The sequence below is a fragment of the Eumetopias jubatus genome, unplaced genomic scaffold (genome assembly GCF_037043125.1).
Source record: "Eumetopias jubatus isolate StellerSeaLion01/CBP00866 unplaced genomic scaffold, mEumJub1_p1.0 scaffold_12, whole genome shotgun sequence".
Classification (NCBI taxonomy): Eukaryota; Metazoa; Chordata; class Mammalia; order Carnivora; family Otariidae; genus Eumetopias; species Eumetopias jubatus.
The window spans coordinates 77,056,600-77,074,615 of NW_028274818.1; the positions used below are offsets into that span (position 1 = coordinate 77,056,600).

At 43.9% G+C, this 18,016-nt stretch overlaps 1 protein-coding gene across 1 annotated transcript in view; it reads right to left on the reverse strand.

Annotated features, from left to right (window-relative positions):
* GRIN2A (glutamate ionotropic receptor NMDA type subunit 2A) overlaps positions 1-18,016 on the reverse strand; it is a 363,258-nt gene that overhangs the window by 65,261 nt on the left and 279,981 nt on the right. Inside the window, exons 5-8 of the mRNA XM_028117634.2 lie at positions 12,345-12,550; positions 6,757-6,925; positions 6,492-6,645; positions 1,510-1,635 (exon numbers count right to left, since the gene is read on the reverse strand). Coding sequence (XP_027973435.1) covers positions 1,510-1,635; positions 6,492-6,645; positions 6,757-6,925; positions 12,345-12,550 — 655 coding nt within the window. The remainder of the gene's footprint in view (positions 1-1,509; positions 1,636-6,491; positions 6,646-6,756; positions 6,926-12,344; positions 12,551-18,016) is intronic.

Here is an 18,016-nt window from a genome sequence, read left to right on the forward strand (position 1 = left end):
TGTATGTGTTCACGTGTGGTCTTTGTAACCGAATTCTCAGCTCTCTGGGGGTCAGGAAATCTCTATCTGATTTACCATGTGATTCCCCTGTACTAGCACAGTGCCTGGCACACAGTACCCACTTGGTAAATACTCATCAGAGAAATGCATGAATTCACAAATAGCCCAAACTCTGATCCCACAAACATGAATACCGACTCCACTGAGGTATGATCACTCACAGAGAGCCTTCTCAGGCCCCACTCTGTTGGAAGCCCCGTATTGGTTAGTGACATTGCCCTCTTAGTGGAGGCTGACAATTCTCCCATTTAAACACAACATGATTATTCACGGCATTTTCACCGTATTGGGTTGATGGGAGATGGTTTATATATAATAATCACCACTCTTCAAAGGTGAGGAAGTGGGAGGATTTCAGTAAAACTAAGTTCCTAACAGATTCCCATGACCTACTGGCTATTTCCAATACTGAATCTTCCAAGTGAAAAGAGTATGTGGCAAATTCAAGTGCCTTTATTTTTGAATGGCTGTATGTTGAAGACCTGCTGTCTTCCATAAACTTAAGTCATGTTTCAGGAAGAGATTTGGTCCTAGCAGTGGCCCTTTGAAGGCATCCACTTAGACTCTGTTATGCATGGAGGAAAATGCACTCAAAAGTGATGTCATGTGTTTATGTCTGTAACATGAATGTTGGTTTACATAGGAGCCTCTTCATAAGTTATAGCCAATGATTGTTGCCCAGTTCTAAATCTTTCTATCTACTGATGACAGCTTTATCAAGTACAATGCACTAAGGTCAGGTGCCATCAAGAGGAAAATGTAATTCTTCTGGGGAAAATACCACTTTATAATTATTTTTATTGTCAAATGAATGCAAGTGTGATTCAGTAATCCGGAGAATGTTCTTAAACTAGATTGTATAAAAGCCATTTTTCTTTGCGTAGACGGAAGGTGAGATTCACTGTGATTTTAACATTTCTTTTGACACAGATTTTAAAAGTTAATTGCCAGGAAAACTTCTTTAAATCTGCTCTCTTGACAAATTGTCAGTAGTTTCCACCTAACAGCTAGAGACTCCACGTGAGAAAATGATGAAGGGCGCCTGGGTGGCTCAGTCGTTAAGCGTCTGCCTTCAACTCAGGTCATGGTCCCAGGGTCCTGGGATCAAGACTGGCCTTAGGCTCCCTGCTTGGCGGGAAGCCTGTTTTCCCTCTCCCACTCCCCCTGCTTGTGTTCCCTCTCTCACTGTGTCTCTCTCTGTCAAATAAATAAATAAAATATTTTAAAAAATAAAGAAAAGATAAAATGATGAAAAGGTTTCACTTGGCTTTATCTTCTCAGCTCAGGCAAATAACCCACAACTGTATGGAATGACAGTACTGGTGACCCAGCTCCATTCTTATCACAGACTAGCGAGACAGTATAGGGTGATGCATTCTAAATGGGAGGCCCGTGTAGAAAGCAAATGAAACAGCGTCAACTTCGAGTTAGTGATGAGAGGGGTCTCACCTTTCCCTTTGGCTAAGTTTCTGTTGTATCCAACAGGACTGAAGTACTCGAAGACAAAAACAGCGATGGCAGACACAATGAGCAGCATCACAAACATCATCACCCAGACGGAGGCGCTGAACGGTTCTGTGGGTGAACAGGCCAGAGGAGTGGGACATGGTCAGTTGGCGCATCCTCACAACCAGGACCAGCAGGAAGCCCAGAGGTCCACTTGCAGGCTCAACTGAAATACCCTCCCTGACGTGAATCTGATCATTCAAAAGAAGCTAGTCATTGTGGATTCATAAGTCTACACCATCCTTTGTTCTACAAAATACTTGAGGTATTTTATAAGGCTGCATATAATAGGATAAAAATAGAGAAGAGCATATGACATTTTCCAAATCAGGTCAAGGATAGCAAAAAAAAAAATGGGACGAAGAATGCAAATAAAGAGGCCATTGGGTCCTATATGATCATTGCATCATCCAGGGAACCAAGGCTGGAGGAAGCAAGGGACTAGACCCAAATAGTCAATCCTAAGGCTTCTGCAGATCAGCATGGGTTTTATTCTTAATTTCATTTTTATCCTTACATGCTGGAGGGACGATGGGCAGGGAATTCCAGAAGGAAAGTGAACATTACAACCTGTTAGAAAAGGATCATAAAATCATGGGGTTGACAGAAATACTGGAAGGTCATCATCTGCCCCCACTACCACCATGCTGCCCACCCTGCCCTCTGCTCTGGACAGATGAGATCTCTACAAGTTTAAAATCTTGTTGATGTTGGTAATGGGCTTAAATGCATGTGAAAAGTCATTTGAGGATATTACATTCACATGGTAATTCAATGAAAAAGCATCACTTAAAAGAGCAGAGGCAATGAAGTAGTAGATGGATAGGTGGTTATTCCCCCCCCCCCACCCCGCCCACCGAAGTAGTTTACATCAGCTCATTTTCATATGGATGTCTCAGAAGGGCAGGCCAAGTCACAAGGTTCTAAATCTTAGAACACTCCAGAAAGTTAAGAGCATTTATATTCAGTCTGATTGAGGGAGCTGAACGGAGCCACTGTATCCATATATGACACAGATTTGCTAGAAAATCAACAGAGGCTAAAATTTTGAGAAATGAATCTATCTCCACCTGAATGCCTCACTGGGAAGAAACTGCCCTTGGATACCAATAAACTTATAATCCTTTGCCTCATAAGCAAACATTTTCTGAGGGTAAAATATAAGAAGCCCAATAACACCTCTTGAATAGTAGGCATTTTATTATTTTTAAATTGTTTTTCTGATGGAGCTAGTAATAATCATAAGGAACTAGGCTGGTCGCAAGCCACCTTATCATTAAAGTCTGTGACTACCTAACACAGCTAGAGGTCATCATAAATTCCAATTTAATGAGCTTACTACATAACAAGAAACTGATATGTCCGAAGCTTTAACTACACTGGATGATTTAGAAACCGGAAGGAATGCTTTGCAATGCAGCTTCGACAGAGCAGATATGTTAAACTTATCAGGTAACAACACAGCCTACTCACTTTGACTAACACAAGATAAGTTCAAACAAATCAATGAGATTGCAACCATAACATATCTTCGCTGAAATTACCTTGGGTGATAACAATACTATGTCCCTGAAATCATGGCAATTTGGTAATGAAGTGTTTCCAAAAAGGAGAATGAAATGAATAATTAGGGGGTTAAAAATAATGAATATTCAAGATAGGAATAAATAGTAAAATAATTCTCTAAGTCAGGTATGTTAATGGCATGGTGTATCTTACCAGAGGAGGATCACCGTGAGGGGTCAATGAGCATAGACATGGAAAGTGCTTGGTGGTGTGTGTTGCACACTATACACACAGTTAATTAAATGGAATAGTTGTTTGATTCCATGGTGAAAGCCAGAACCAGGGGTGGTGGTGGTGCACTGTTCAGGGTCCTGAAAAAGGCATCCTGGTTTAAAACATGTGCATTTATTAATCTGCTAACTTCTTTTCTCTGCAGGTTGGGATAACATGATAAAAAATATGAGGGGGCATCCTTTCTGAATTCTTCATTCTCATGTCAGAATCTATAAGTGTGCAGTGGGCTTCATTTGGCAGCTGATGCATCCTAGTGGGGACACAAACTGTTCCAGAAATTAGGGGCAACCTGGATCAAGCAACTGATCCCAGATATCTCCCCACTTGGAAGTGACATCTGTCTCTTGATTTCTGAGCATGGCATGGGGATAAAATAATTCTGCTACAGTGTTCTGGTTTTAGTAAGTTAGGTACCTAGGAGTGCCCTGAAGGGTTGCTATTCTGACATACACCACCACCACCACAATGTAGAAAAGCACTGGAATAATGGTGAGGCACCATCTATAGTGTCTCAGGGGGGACCCAGAAATATTTTGGGTGACTTTGGATTACATCCTCTACTGGTTTAAAGCAGATACCACATTCATTCATGAAGGGACTTCAATCTAGGACACTCTGGTCAGCATTTCTTTGGATCAAACAATCCAATCTGCTTGGAAAGTCTTTGGAAGTGACTGAATGGAAATATCCAAGAGATGCCACCTCTGTCCTTGAAGAGCCGCTGGTTACATTTTTACCCAGAAGCTCAGAGGCATTACCTGCAAGTGTTTCCAATGGGAGTTAATGGAGTTTGTGGAGAGAGGATAGAAAATAATGAAAAGCAATACAATCAGATTTTGAATGTTTGGGCTCTTCCAGATGACTGAGCCAGTGAATGGAAAAATGTAGCTTAGCATGGTTCATTATGACTTTCAAAACCTACAGATAATGACCGTAAATAAGGGGGTACACAATCCAATAGGGATGTAATTTAGTAACTAGAAAAAATATTAAGCCTACTGATGTCAAAACAGCTTTGAAAATAGTTTCCTCTGGCTACAATGTATTTTCTTTTATTTTTAAAGATACAGCAGGAAGAGTAAGGGGGGAAAGGAGGTCTTAACTTCGCAAAAAAATACCTGACTTTTTATGGCAATGTTCTACAAATCCAGGTAAGATAAAAATCTAGGGGAAACTGGGTTGAGGCCAGATTCGATATCAGCGACCCATTTTTTTTATGAGCCAAGCCAGCTGATGGTATTTTTTTCCCCCTCTGACTGAATTGGAAAAAAACTTCTCTCTAGCTCACTATGCAGATATGTCAACAACTTGTGAAAAGAAACAGATCTCTTGGGGCGCCTGGGTGGCTCAGTCAGCTGAGCGTCCGACTCTTGATTTTGGCTCAGGTCATGATCTCATGGTCGTGAGTTGGAGCCCCTCATCGGGCTCCATGCTAGACGTGGAGCCTGCTTGGGAATCTCTCTCTCCCTCTGCCCCTCCCCCTGCACATTCTCTCTCTCTCTCTCAAAAAAAAAAAAAAAAAGGAAAGGAAAAAGAAAAGAAAAGAAAAGAAAGAAACAGATCTCTTCCCATTTTTTCCCTGATCTCACTTCTTCCAACCTTTTCTTAACCTCCAGGGCCAAAGAGCCCTGTTAAGGGTCTGTTAGGGAGTGGGAAACCATGAAAAGGAGTGGTTCACACATGAGGATCCACCCAGTCATTGTTAAGATTCTGCATGTATTGTCTATATGAGTCGGCTGCATTTTTCATGGTGGTGTGAGGCTCCCTGATCGAGATATGGGTCCATTATCCATATCAAAGACACAAAGGGAACATAATGAGGTGTGTATCTGTCAAGAATGGAAGTGGGGAATGCAACATCAAATCCAGGGAGTGGTAAGGATTTCAACAGCTTAAATGGATTATCAAAAATGGAAATAGTAAATCCGTACGTCTTTGTGAGTGAGGGGGTATCCAAAATCCTGTTCGTCAATGTTTCACTCAAGAGAATAAAGCACACAGCTTCGCTGGATGCCACCACGATGTACCAATGAAGACGGTGGGGACACAAGACTACAGGCTGGGAGCCGGTGGCCACAAAATGGCTCTAGTCTGCAAGAGCGAGCTCTCTAATAGACAAAGGTTCTTGTGTGTGTGTGTCTGGAAACGTGTAAGAAATTTGGCTGACTTTGATCTGTGTCCCCTCTCTCTGCAGTTTTCTTTTGGGGTCAGTGTTTGCCTTAGCCTTCCCAAATCTGGGACAAGCCCATGGATATGGGGGCACCAAGGAGAAGGGAATTTGAGTCCCATGATCTTCAAGGTAGCCACTCGCAAAAACTGTTGATGATAACCAAACACTCTACCAAGACTTTCCTTTAAAGAAAAAATAAATAATGCTTGGCTCTGTCCCATGCAGTTTCTCCCTCTCTGGACAGGCATATATACGTACAGTGCTAAAGAAAACAGGATGATAGAAAGTAGAGCTCCACCTTGCTCTAAAAAAAAAATGCTTTTATGTCAAAACATAAATTTATGGAATAGTTAAAAGGAGAGTAAGGAATTTTCTCCCTTACAAACCAGTCCACCTGAAGGATAGTCATATTTAAAATATGATTCCATTCATTTTCAATCAGTGTGTGCTCTGCAGACTACCTGTATTTTGTTTATCTGAGTGCTGGTATGAATCACCATGTGGTCATCATCATTTCACCCTCATATCCAGTAAATAAACGGCTGTCACACCAGGGAGGAATGGAGGATGGGATTGATGATGCTGAATAAAGGCTTAGAGGCTGATTTAAATTAACCGTGGACAGGCAGATTTATTTTTTAAAATGTTTTCCAGGCTCTGAGACCTATATCTGCTAACCTCCATTCTATACAATCAAGACCAGTCACAATCTGAATATGTGACTGTGTTTTCAGCAGATAGTTCTGAGTCAGAGATAAATGACAGATGTTAACTGGGGGTTGGGGGTGGGTTGGGGAGGGAATTGAGATCATTCAAACAGGACAGGCTTTGGAATGTGCTGATGTCAATACATGGAGCTCACCAAGGTCCTACCTGGTCCCATCCTTCGAGCAAACAAAACAAATACCTCTAATTCCCTGTTAGGAAAACAGTGGTGACCCTGACGTCCACATACCTAGAAAAGCAGAAGGCGAGACCGTGCCGTTGCTTCTCGAAACCATGACACTGATCCCCGTCTCCACAAAGGGCACGGAGAAGTCCACCACTTCTGAGCGCTCCTCATTGATGGTGAGTGAGCCGACTGCCATGACCGCCCGTTGGTAGACCACCTACATGCAAGGCAAAGGAGCACAGAACCTTTACTTGTCCTTCCCACCATCCCCCCGAGTGCCACAAGCGTGGAGTCTTAGATGAGAGCCCGAGGGAGGAAGATAACTTACTTCACCGATCATCCCGTTCCATACGTTGTTGACTTTCTTGCCATGCTTCCCGTTAGTCACCAGGTAAAGGTCATAGGTGAACTTCACAGTGCGAGAAAGCTTCTTCAGGATATCGATGCAGAAACCCTTGCAGCATTTCTTAACATTCATGCCCTCATTGGTTGAATTGCTGTAGAAAAAAATCCCCGAGACCATAGAATATCAGCACTGGAAGATCTGTTCACAATTGTTACCTAAGACACTTCCACTGTTTTCCATGTGGGAAACGGAGGCTCAACATGAGGGAGTGGCTTTTTCAAGGACAGGCAGTAGTTAATGTCAGCAGAAGGACAAAGTGTTCTTAATTGTGACAGTAACCATGACAACGGCTAACTTTATTTATTTTTTATTTTTTATTGTTATGTTAATCACCATATATTACATCATTAGTTTTTGATGTAGTGTTCCATGATTCATTGTTTGTGGACAACAGCTAACTTTAATTGAGTGATTATTTGTACCGTGTACCACGCTTCATGGTAATTGTTGAAATAAATTCCATGGCATTTCTCTTAGTTAATAGTAACTGTTTCCTCATTATACGGATGAGAGTTACTACCTCTTATTCTTAAGTTTATGACACCTACAGCCTCTTTAGACCAGAGTGCAGGCATATGATCTAAGCCGAATTATAAAAGCTTATCAGAAAATGGAAGAGAGATGGAAGACATGAAATTCTCAGCTGAAGGAGGGTTTTGCTTTTTCCTATCACTGGAGATAGAGGTTTGCAACCAAAGAGAAGAAAGAAGGGTGCCTTCCTTAGGAAAGGCAGTTTCCTTCCTGAGGAAAACGTGGCTGAGAACTGGAAGACCCGGGGTCCACCTTGTACCTGAGTCCATGAACTTAATGTGTCTTGATGGAGTCATCTGTCAAATGAGGGCTCTTTCATAACACTTTCCCTCCCTCCCTACATGGCAGGAAGTATAAAAAGCTGACACTATGAAATAGCAATGTCCTTGATCAAGAAAACGCCCTATTAAAATATAGAGGGTACTGGCATCTTAAAAGCTATCATCATCTACCAAGGTGACATAGGTTGATTTTTGCCAGCCACCTTGCTTTATTTACCTGGCCAAGTCATATTCAAAGGACATATAAAAATCAGAAATGCCTTTAAAAAGGAAAGAAAGAGGGTCTTCCAAATTAATAGCTGTTACTTAGACACCTCATGTAGGAAGATCAAGACCTTTCTGGGCAACACAGCCAGTCCACCTTGTGATGGGGCATTTATTGAGCTCAACAACCTGAGTCATGCATGTCATGAGATACATGCTCTGGATATCCCATTGCTGGCGCATCCACACACCAGACTGTTACCTAAGCACTACAGTGATGTTTATGGAAATCCAACATCACAATAAGAAAATACTTCCATTTCCATATCACAGAAAAAAAAAGTAGGTTACAAAGTGTTCCATATAGAACAGTCCTAGCTATATAAAAACAGATGAGCTTATGAAATATCTGGATGGAAAAACAATGAAATATGAAGCATAGCTATTTTTGAAGGGTGAAAATAACTTTTTCTCTTTTTCATATTTTTAGTTTTTTCCCCCCACAAATTAACTGCAGTGAATATATACCACACACATAATTAGATATACACACACACATCAAGCACCACTGATGTCTATCTATGCCCAGGAACATGGGTAGATCTAACAGTGTGACTTCAAGTAATAGAAGCAGGTTGCAAAATGCTATAAACATGATAGAAATGTGTCCTAAGTACATTAAATCAATGGCATGTCCAAATACGATTTCCTTCTCAGTATCTATCTGTGGCCCATTGTAAAACATGGCAAGAGCCAATTCTCTCCTTTTTTTCCCTGGCCACCATGGGCCACGCATTGATGCCTCTTCTCCAGCTCTTCCCATATGCCTCTCCTTCGCTCTCTGCTCCCTCCCTTCTTTTATCACAGGGCCTTCCTTCCCCTGGTCAGGATTCCTGGGAGAGTCTGGATAGGAGTTACGAACGCCCCAGACTTAAGATTCAGGGTCACAGGAACACGGTGGTATTCTTTGGCCTCACTGAGAACCTCAGCCAGTTAATGAGTTAATTATCTCCCCTTGTCTACTAAAACTAGGTGTATGTCTAGATACAGGTATATGTCTAGATATAGTGGTCATTAATGCATTTTCACCCAACAAGCAACCACTGAGTACCTACTGTAAGACATGGAATTAAATCCTGGGGACATGAGATGAAAAGACACGCAGCAAATGCAACAGATGAATTTCTCATGGGGAAGATGGGAACACAGACCAGCTTGTAATTGGAAATTTCCATCGGTTCCAATCACAGCCCTTGTGTATGCATGGAGGGGGGTGTGACTTGACTACACAGACATCTGAGAAATGGCGCCCAATGCAATCTTTCCCCACACCCCACTATCACCCACAAGAAAGGGTGACCCATAAAAGCCAATGTGGGGAAAAAGATCCAATAAGGAGTCCAGTTCTTCAGCTCCCTAGTTTCCCAGTGTGGTCAGTGGATAGGATCACGGCCATGGAGGTCAGACAGAGCCGCTGCAAGGTCCTGGGTATGTTCCTAACAACCAGGAAGATGCAGACAAGTCTCTTCACTAATGAGCCTCAGCTTGCTCCCTTGCAAATTGAGAAGGCTGGTGCTTACCTTGCAGGATAGTTGGGGAGATTAAATAAAGTATCTAAAGCACCTCTCACATAAGTGCTTAAGAATACACTTCCTCTCTTCTCACTGACCATCTGACAGTTTGGGGGATTAATCGACAGTGTGGCCACTTTTCCTAACATATCAAGCCAGATCACCTTTCCTTGATTTTCTCTTCATGCCTTAACACCCAACTAACAGATGGAAAGACATGCTTGATTTCTCAGCTCATTTTCTGTTCCCTGTTTTTAGAATACTGATGTGTGTCCTAAAGACCCCACCATTCACCAGAAGTGAGAGACAAAGGGTTTTCCCTGGGAGAATATCACCAAGAAAAATATAACCATGTTACCTAACAGAATCCTTCTTAGAACGAATCAGCCTGCCTCAAAGAAATGCAATTGATCTGATCTGTGCTAATATTGGGATGAATGGGTCCCAGCGATTACCTATGGCTTTCAAAAACTTTAATGTCGCCTAGGTGTGCAGTGAACTTGTCAGGTTGCCAGGTGGGAAAGGGAAGCTACAAGCCCGCCACCTCCCACAGGAACCAAAAATGTGAATTTGAACCTGTTAGTCTGTTTATAGTCTCCAGTGAAAAAGTCAATTCTTTTAAAGAAAGTAATTTATTGGGGGGAGGGGTTCATTTTCTCCATACAAATGTGGCTCAGGACTCGCTGACCTACTGTTGTCAGCTCCGAGCCTTCTGATTTTAAAGATTTAAGGGTCCTATTATTGACTGTGAAGCCCCAGAGGCTCCACTTGATTGGCCCTATCGAAACAAGGAAGGCACTCTTGTCATAAAGGAGGAGGCTCTACTAAGGTAAGAGTCTTCGCTTTGTGCCAACCACCCTGCTTTCTTCATCTGACCAAGTGGTGCTCAAAGAACACCCACCCAAATCAAAATCTCTTTGGACAACTTACTCACATTTACCTCTTCCATCTCCCGCTCAGCTCATCACTCTCTAGCACACCCTGGGTTTCCTTCTGTTTCCCACACTTGCCAATCTCTTTCCTTCCTCAAGTTACCCTTGCCTCACACCGCCTTATTTATATTCCTTCACAAGGTTTATCATAACATGGAGCTGTCCTGGTCTTTTATTGGCTGAATTTTTTTTTTAACTGTGTACACTCCCTATTGCAAGATCCCTGTCTTTTGTCTTCTCTGTTCCCTGATGTATCCTCCATGCCCCGCACTGTGCTTCACACATGAACTGTGCTTGCTTCATGTTTATTTACTGACTAATCTATTCAGAATTCCAACTCCAACGAGGCTCCTCATTGATAAAAAAAAAAAAGAATCTTCTCCAAACTACAAATGTGACTTCATAATACATTTTGCAATCATATTTTTAAAAAATGATCTTTATCCCAGGCACTGAGCTCTCGGGATTTGCATCTCATATAATGACTTATGTTGGAATTTGGGATGCGGAAGGACCGGTATCCATTCACTCATGTGTTTAAGCATTATCAACGTTGGTGTGACCCATTTCGTGCTTGTCACCGGGCATACAAAGACTAGTAAGCCACGTTTCTGATATTTAGGCAGCTCCCCCTCCAGGGGGAAAGGCAAACTATAAGCCATAAAAGCAGGTGATAGAGAGATTGAGGGGTATGCAGTGAATGTTTGAGTTCCTTCAAAGTCATGTGTTGAAACCTTAAACCCCAATATGATGGCGTTAGGAGGTGGGGCCTGTGGGAGGTCATGAGGTCAAAGGGTAAAGCCCTCATGAGTGGGATGAGTGCCCTTAGAACAAGACAGGAGAGCTTGCTTCCCTTCCATCTGCTCCCCACCACAGGATGATAGCAAGAGAAGACAGCTGTCTGCACACCAGACGCCCTGCCAGTGGGCTCCCAGCCCTCAGAACTGTGAGAAATAAGTGTCCCTTTTTTTAAAGCCACGCCGTCTGTGGTGACTTGTCACAGTAGCCTGCACAGACTAAGGCACAGAGACATACCCAGAGTTCTGTGGAAAGGAGGGACAGTAAACCCAACTTGGGGAGGGACTTAAAGAACGCGGGAGAAATAGCCAGATGAATGGAGGTGTTTGGAAAATACTGGCAAAGATACTCTACAGTATTTTTTAACTCTTCCTTTCATGAAAATCCCCATGAGGGCGTGTTTTTCTTTGTGTTTGTACTAGAAAGACTAGAATCAGGGCCTTGGACTTGGTCATGAAGCTTTAGGCTTCCCCATAAGGGTGATAGGTTAGGGACAAAACTTCACCAGAAGCTCTCACAAAAATTGTCAGTTCTTCCTTTGGTCATTAATAAAAGAGGAAATGGCACAGCTGTGACACTGGCTTGCTGTTGGTGAGCAAGGAGACCACCAGAAGGCAGGGTCCACGCTGATCACATCACACAGCCATACGGAAAGTGCACCATGACCCCCAGCTGGAGAGAAGTTTCCAAAGTTTTTGAAGAGTTTGTATCTGGGATATATAAAAAAGATGGAAGGGAGGAGATGTGCAGGACTGGAGGAGGGAGCAGTCAGAAAAATAAAATATATATTTTTAAGGTGAGACTGAGGGGGAGGGTTGATTGAGCACAGGGGTTAAGAATATGGTGGTGGAGTCAGATGGACGAGCGGCTTGAGTCCTAGCTTATCCATCTATGAGCTGAACGGTTCTGAGCGTGGTTCTGAATCTCCCCAGAACTCAGTTTAAATATCTAAAATGGGCAAAACCACTTACCTCCTATTGCTGTTGCTGGAATTAAATAAGTGTAAACCACCTGGCATAATTCCAGTTATTTATTTAAGTCTTAAAAATATCTAACATTATAGATTATCATCAAGTATTAGAATAGCCTATTTTATATTACACTTTATTAGGATATTTTGAATACTGTTGTTGATGATACATGCTATTTTTAAAGGATTGGGCGTATTCAAGCAACAGCATCCCTGGACTCACTTGATTTTGACGAACTTCCGACATGGCACGGTGTTCCTCACGCACGTCTCGGTCAGCGGGTCTATGTCTTCCACGATGACAAAGGGGGCCTCCTCCAGGGTGACGATGCTCAGATGGTTGTCATCCGGCTCACAGTCTGAAAAGGATTTGTACCTCGGCCACACGGCGTGCCTCAGGCTCAGCGTCTGGTTCTCCCACTTTCCCACCTGCATCAGAAAGACCAAGGTACACCTGTGTTTTCTTGCAGTGCCGACTTCTAGAAAGGCGAGTCCTTCCCCCATACGAGGTCCAAGACAAGAACCCTACCCATCTTGAGGGCTTTTCTGCTACCTACCCCAACATATGCTTCTCTTTATATGCTAAGAAAAATAGGGATAAAGGGAAAGCAAAGTACTGGGCGGACCCCATGCCCTGGCCTCTCCCCCGCTAATTAATATGGCAGTGGTGCCCACACACTGAGACGGGTAGAGCTCCCCAGGTGATCCTAATGTTCCTCCAGAGTTCGGGACCACTGAGGTCTCGAGGGAAGCATGGACTTTTAGAATCAGAGAGGTCTAGGCTGGGATCCCCACCTCTGCCACTTACTAGCTACACAAACCTGGGCAAGCTCTGAACCACTGTGAATGTCTGTTTTCTCCTCTGTAAACAGCACAACTCCACCTACTTTACAAGGATGTTATGGCAATTAAATAATACAGTCTGTGAGCAGCAAACAGCACCATGCCCAACACATAGTAGGGACTCCATACTTTCTAAGTGTAGGAGAGATGCAAGGAGAAGGAGAAATTTTTAAAAGATGCTAAGGGAGGGCACCTGGGTGGCTCGGTCATTAAGTGTCTGCCTTCAGCTCAGGTCATGATCCCGGGGTCCTGGGATCGAGCCCCACATTGCTCCGCGGGAAACCTGCTTCTCCCTCTCCCACTCCCCCTGCTTGTGTTCCCTCGCTTGCTGTGTCTCTCCCTGTCAAAAAAATAAATAAAATCTTTTTTTAAAAAAAGCAAAAGATACTAAGGGAAAGAGTGTGCAAAGAGAAAAATGACGTGAAAGAGCGGAAAGGCAGGAGGATTGACGGGAGAGTCAACACGAGGGGGACACGCACAAGAGGAAATCAGGAGCATCATTTCCAGCTCAGATCATGGTTCTATTTAAGTTGCAAATTAAGGTGAACTGTTATTAATCCGGTCCGGAGCAGAGACTTTCAGTGCTTAGCGTGCACCAAGACCTGTCAAAATAGAATCGATCCGTTCCCTCCGAGCAGCAGTCCGCATGTTAGCGAAATCAAATTGAAGGCTGTATGTTTTGAACCTTAATTTTATTTGACAGCTTATTGGCACTATTCATATACACCCCGGAAGAAAGCTGCTCCCAGCATCGCGCTTCCTCCTTCCTCCCGCTCCCCTGTGCAATTGCTTGACACCACAGGTCAGTGCTTTATTTGTAATGCCAACCTCAAGGAAGCACCTCGTCTGAAAAGCTAAGTGCCGAGTCCAGGCTGGTCTGTGTTGACGTGACCCACTCACCTCCCCTCCTGTAATGTGAGTGTTGCCAAAAATGAATTTGAGGCCCGTAAAGAGAATTCAGACATGCTGGACACCCAAAGGGGTGACGGGGTGGCAGGAGAAAAGGCAGACAGTGCGCTTTCAGACCGCCTTGGAAAACGTTTGCTGTTTATAGTGAAACATTCCATGTGGCCAATTATAGAATTGCCCAGCATCGCCCATCCCTTCAAGACAGGAAGGGCCGTAGAAGAGTTTGGTCAAACAAACATGCTCATCTACCAATGTTGTGATGTGTAACACAGGCTGGGGAGAATGCTGAGCCCATCAAATTGCTCATTCACTCAATGCAGTTTTATTAAACACCAACTATGTGCTGATACCAGCCTGGGAGCGATGATGGAAAAAACTGAATGGTTCCTGACTTCTTGGAACCATCAAAAGACTAAACTAATAATAATAAATATGCAACTTAGAAAAAAAGAGATAGCCAAGCTTTTCCTTTTGGGACATGTTACCTCAGTTCCTTTTCTTTCCACTTCTCTCGGAAAACCCAAACCTTCGAGAGAGGCTGGGTAGTTCAGCTGGTAAGAGAATGGCTTTTGGAGTCATGGAGAACTAAGTGCTGATCCCGGCTTCACCCATTTAGCTGAGTGGCCTCGGGAAAATGACTTAACCTGAGTTTTATGTTATCTACAAAATGCAGATAGCAACAGGACATGCCCTTAAGGACCGTAGTGAGCTTCCGATGAGGCAAAACGTTTAGGAAGCATTGAGCACAGAACTTAGCGTGTAACATACATGGTAGCTGCCATTATTTTATTATTGTTGTAGTTCACATTTAAGACTTAGCTCAAATATCACCTAATCTGTAAGGGCATACCTGCCTTCCCTAGTAATATAGAACTCTGCCCCTGTCCACCACAGCTCTTTGATGCTATCATTATAACAGTGTCACTTTTGAGCACTCTTGTGTCATCAGGAAATGTATCTATCACCAGTGACTTTGATAACCACAAATCCCAAGGGTCAGGATTATTCTTCCAACTCTGCAGTTCAGGGAACGGAAGCACAGAGACATATAACCTGTCCAAATGCAGCTGGGAAGCCGTGGAACCAGAGCCATACCACAGGGCTGTGTGAACCCAAAGGTGCTTTTATTAAGTCATCCAGATTTTGCATTCGTTATAGCTCAAAGACCCTTCCTCCCCTGGAGAGACAGCTCCCGGGAAGCCCCAGGAAACATAAATTAAGGCAAAGACCATTTAGCCAGCACTATCTTTGGTGATGTCATTGGCCACATCACTGTACCCTACACCGTGAAGTCAGGCGAAGGTTCCCATCCAAGACTGACTCCTGGGAGAGAGGCAGCAAAGGTTTATGGGTTCCTGGAGTGTAGTAACTCCCCAAGTCTCCCCTAAGTTACGCTCTCCCTTCCCATGTCTAAGTAAGCACCCAGTGGGTCGGCCGAGGAGGGTGGAAGCAAGTGGTGGGTGGAAAAACTTGAACAGAGCCAAATCCCCAAGTCCCCAAATCCCCACTCCAGGATTCTATATACCACATGGAGAAAAGAGACTTTCCCCTCCTCTGTGCATTTTCACAAGGGGCTCTGAGTCAGTCCAGCGCTTGTAGACAGAATGAAGAGAGATTCATTCGCTCCCTAAGTATTTATGGAGTGTCCACTAGGTGTCAAGCATGGAATTAGGCACCGAGGAGGCTGGAGAACGTGCAATGAACTTTTTTCCTGCATGGAATTTTTACGCTAATTGGGAAGAGACATGAGTCCAACAGTCACACAAAAACACATCATACAAACTGGGTGGAAGAAAGAAAACAATGGGTCTAAGAAAGCAGACAGGGGAAAGAAATCACAGAGGGCTTCCCTGAGGAGGTGGCATTTGAGTGGAGAGGGGAAATCCCAAGATGAGCAGGTGAGGGGCTGTGGGAGCGAAGGGAAGGGAAAGCACCCCACGTAGGCAGGGGTTGGATGATGCAAAGCTTTGCAGGTCCTCGTAAGGAGCTGAGATTTACCCTACGAGTTCATCCAGTCTGTTGGCCAGGAGGGAAAGGCTGGATGGAAGTGACCAGGGTTATATGTCCATATGTAACCTGCCTGAAGGAGGAAGCTCTGTGCTCCCTCAGTGAATCTTTGTCTTCTCTTTCATGATGAAAAATTTTAAACTCCTACAAAAGTGAAACAGTATAATGAATCTCCATGTTCCCATTATGTAGCTGCAATAATTACTAACTCATGGCCAATCTTGTTTCGTTTATATTGCCACGCACTTCTCCTGTATCACAGTGAAAGAACTCCCAGACATGGTAACATTTCATTCATAAATACTTAATTCGATTTAAATATCTAATCTCTATTTGCTTAATAACATTATATCTCAGCGAGCTATGTGTTTCACTGATTAGATTAGGATTCCCCGTCTAGGAGAGATTTTATGCAGACACCAGTTGGTTTCGAGGTCCGCAGCTTCTAACTCAGGGCCTGGCACAAGGAGGGACTTAATGGACAGTTATTGATGGAATGAAGGAACTCGTGACCTGAATTTTTAAAAATGTCCGTGAGTCAGAACATACTAGTAGACCGATCAATGTGTCCATCTTGGCCTCAGCTATGGGATCTTGCACCCTAAGCATAAAACTGAAGTACGAAAACCTCTGTTCTCTCCCTCGCTCATGCTTCACTTCAAATTCGGCACCCCAGACACAAGCCATTGAGAGTGACTATACTACATGTTCCAGACGGAGCCAAGACCATCATGTCAATGCCAATTAAGAGGGGCTCTGGTCGCTCTGAAGGGTTCAAGAGGACGGCAAGCTTCAATGGAATAAACCATGAATTGAGAAGAAACTTCAGTCACACCATCTCTGCTCACCTTGGTATCCCCAGGCACTAAATGGGCACAGAATATGAATGCTCCATGTGCCTTTCTCTAAAGGTCGCGTCTAAGACAGAAGAACCCCATGCCCTCTGAGGACCGTAGCCATCAATCTCTCTCCCTGCTTCTATTTTGAGCTGATTGTGACTGTCCTGCTATTCTCTAAACTGGACCTTCCTCTGGCTCCCGATCCCCTCCAGAATCATGCACACACCACAGGGCAGAGTCTGTAACTTTAGATCAGCAGGTCCCGCCTGCCCCAGAGAAGTTAGTGCATTCCCAGGCTGCACCACATTTCCTCCTGGGGTAAGTTTCCCAGGCATCAGAGCAAGGAAAGTGATAATGGTCTTGGTTGAACACATGATCCTATTTCTGGTGCTTATAGGGAAAATGGAATTCCAGGAGGCCTTGCTAAACTTCCAGTTAGATCTCCATGTGACTGGGACTGGAAGGTGCACTTGAGCGTGTGTGTTGGATATGGGCACATATCGATCCATCGACTTTCCAGGGATCAGCCTCAGCCCTACAGGACCCCTCTCTTCTCTCCCTCACATGGAACAGAGGGAAAAGGTTTAGAATCATTAGTAACATGAGCTTTGGAGTCAGACAGGTCCAAATCCCACCAGTGCCCTTGGCTGTGTGACCTTGGGCAAGTCACACAACCTTTCTGAACATCTGTTTCCCCAACCATCAAATGAATTTCAATTTCGTTATGTCATTGTGAGAGTTATAAGCAAGACAAGGATGGCAAACATCCCTGCATTGAATACACAGTTCTGGGCGCACAGCAAGCTCTCCATATGGGGCACTATTATCATTAATTCAACATCTATTAAGCCTCTCTTTGGGAAAACGGTGAGCCTCTGCAGCAGAAGCACTGGCTGAGTTCCCATGACAACTTACCTTTGACCTTTAATCTCCTTGGGTCTCAGTCTCCTCACCCGTAACAGAGATGGGTGTGGGGTGAGGGTAGACCAGATGATCTCTAAGGTCTTTGAGACCCAAGGTTCTATACAATGTTCAAGAAAAGTTGCCCTCCCAGCTCACTCCTTACTGGGATCAGGGCAATGGATAGATCATTAGAAAGGGCTCAACAAAGGCAGCACAGTTCACAACTTGATGTTTAATTCAGGAGAGTGGCCATGTGCCAGCAGAGGCCAGGGAAATGACATGCCTAGCTCTGAAGAAGATAGGATGGTTCTGAGAACCAAGCTGGAAGACCAAGAAGAAAGAATGAGGTCACCAGAGCCGTCTTGGTTGGGAGCTCTCTGCTGCACAGAAGCCA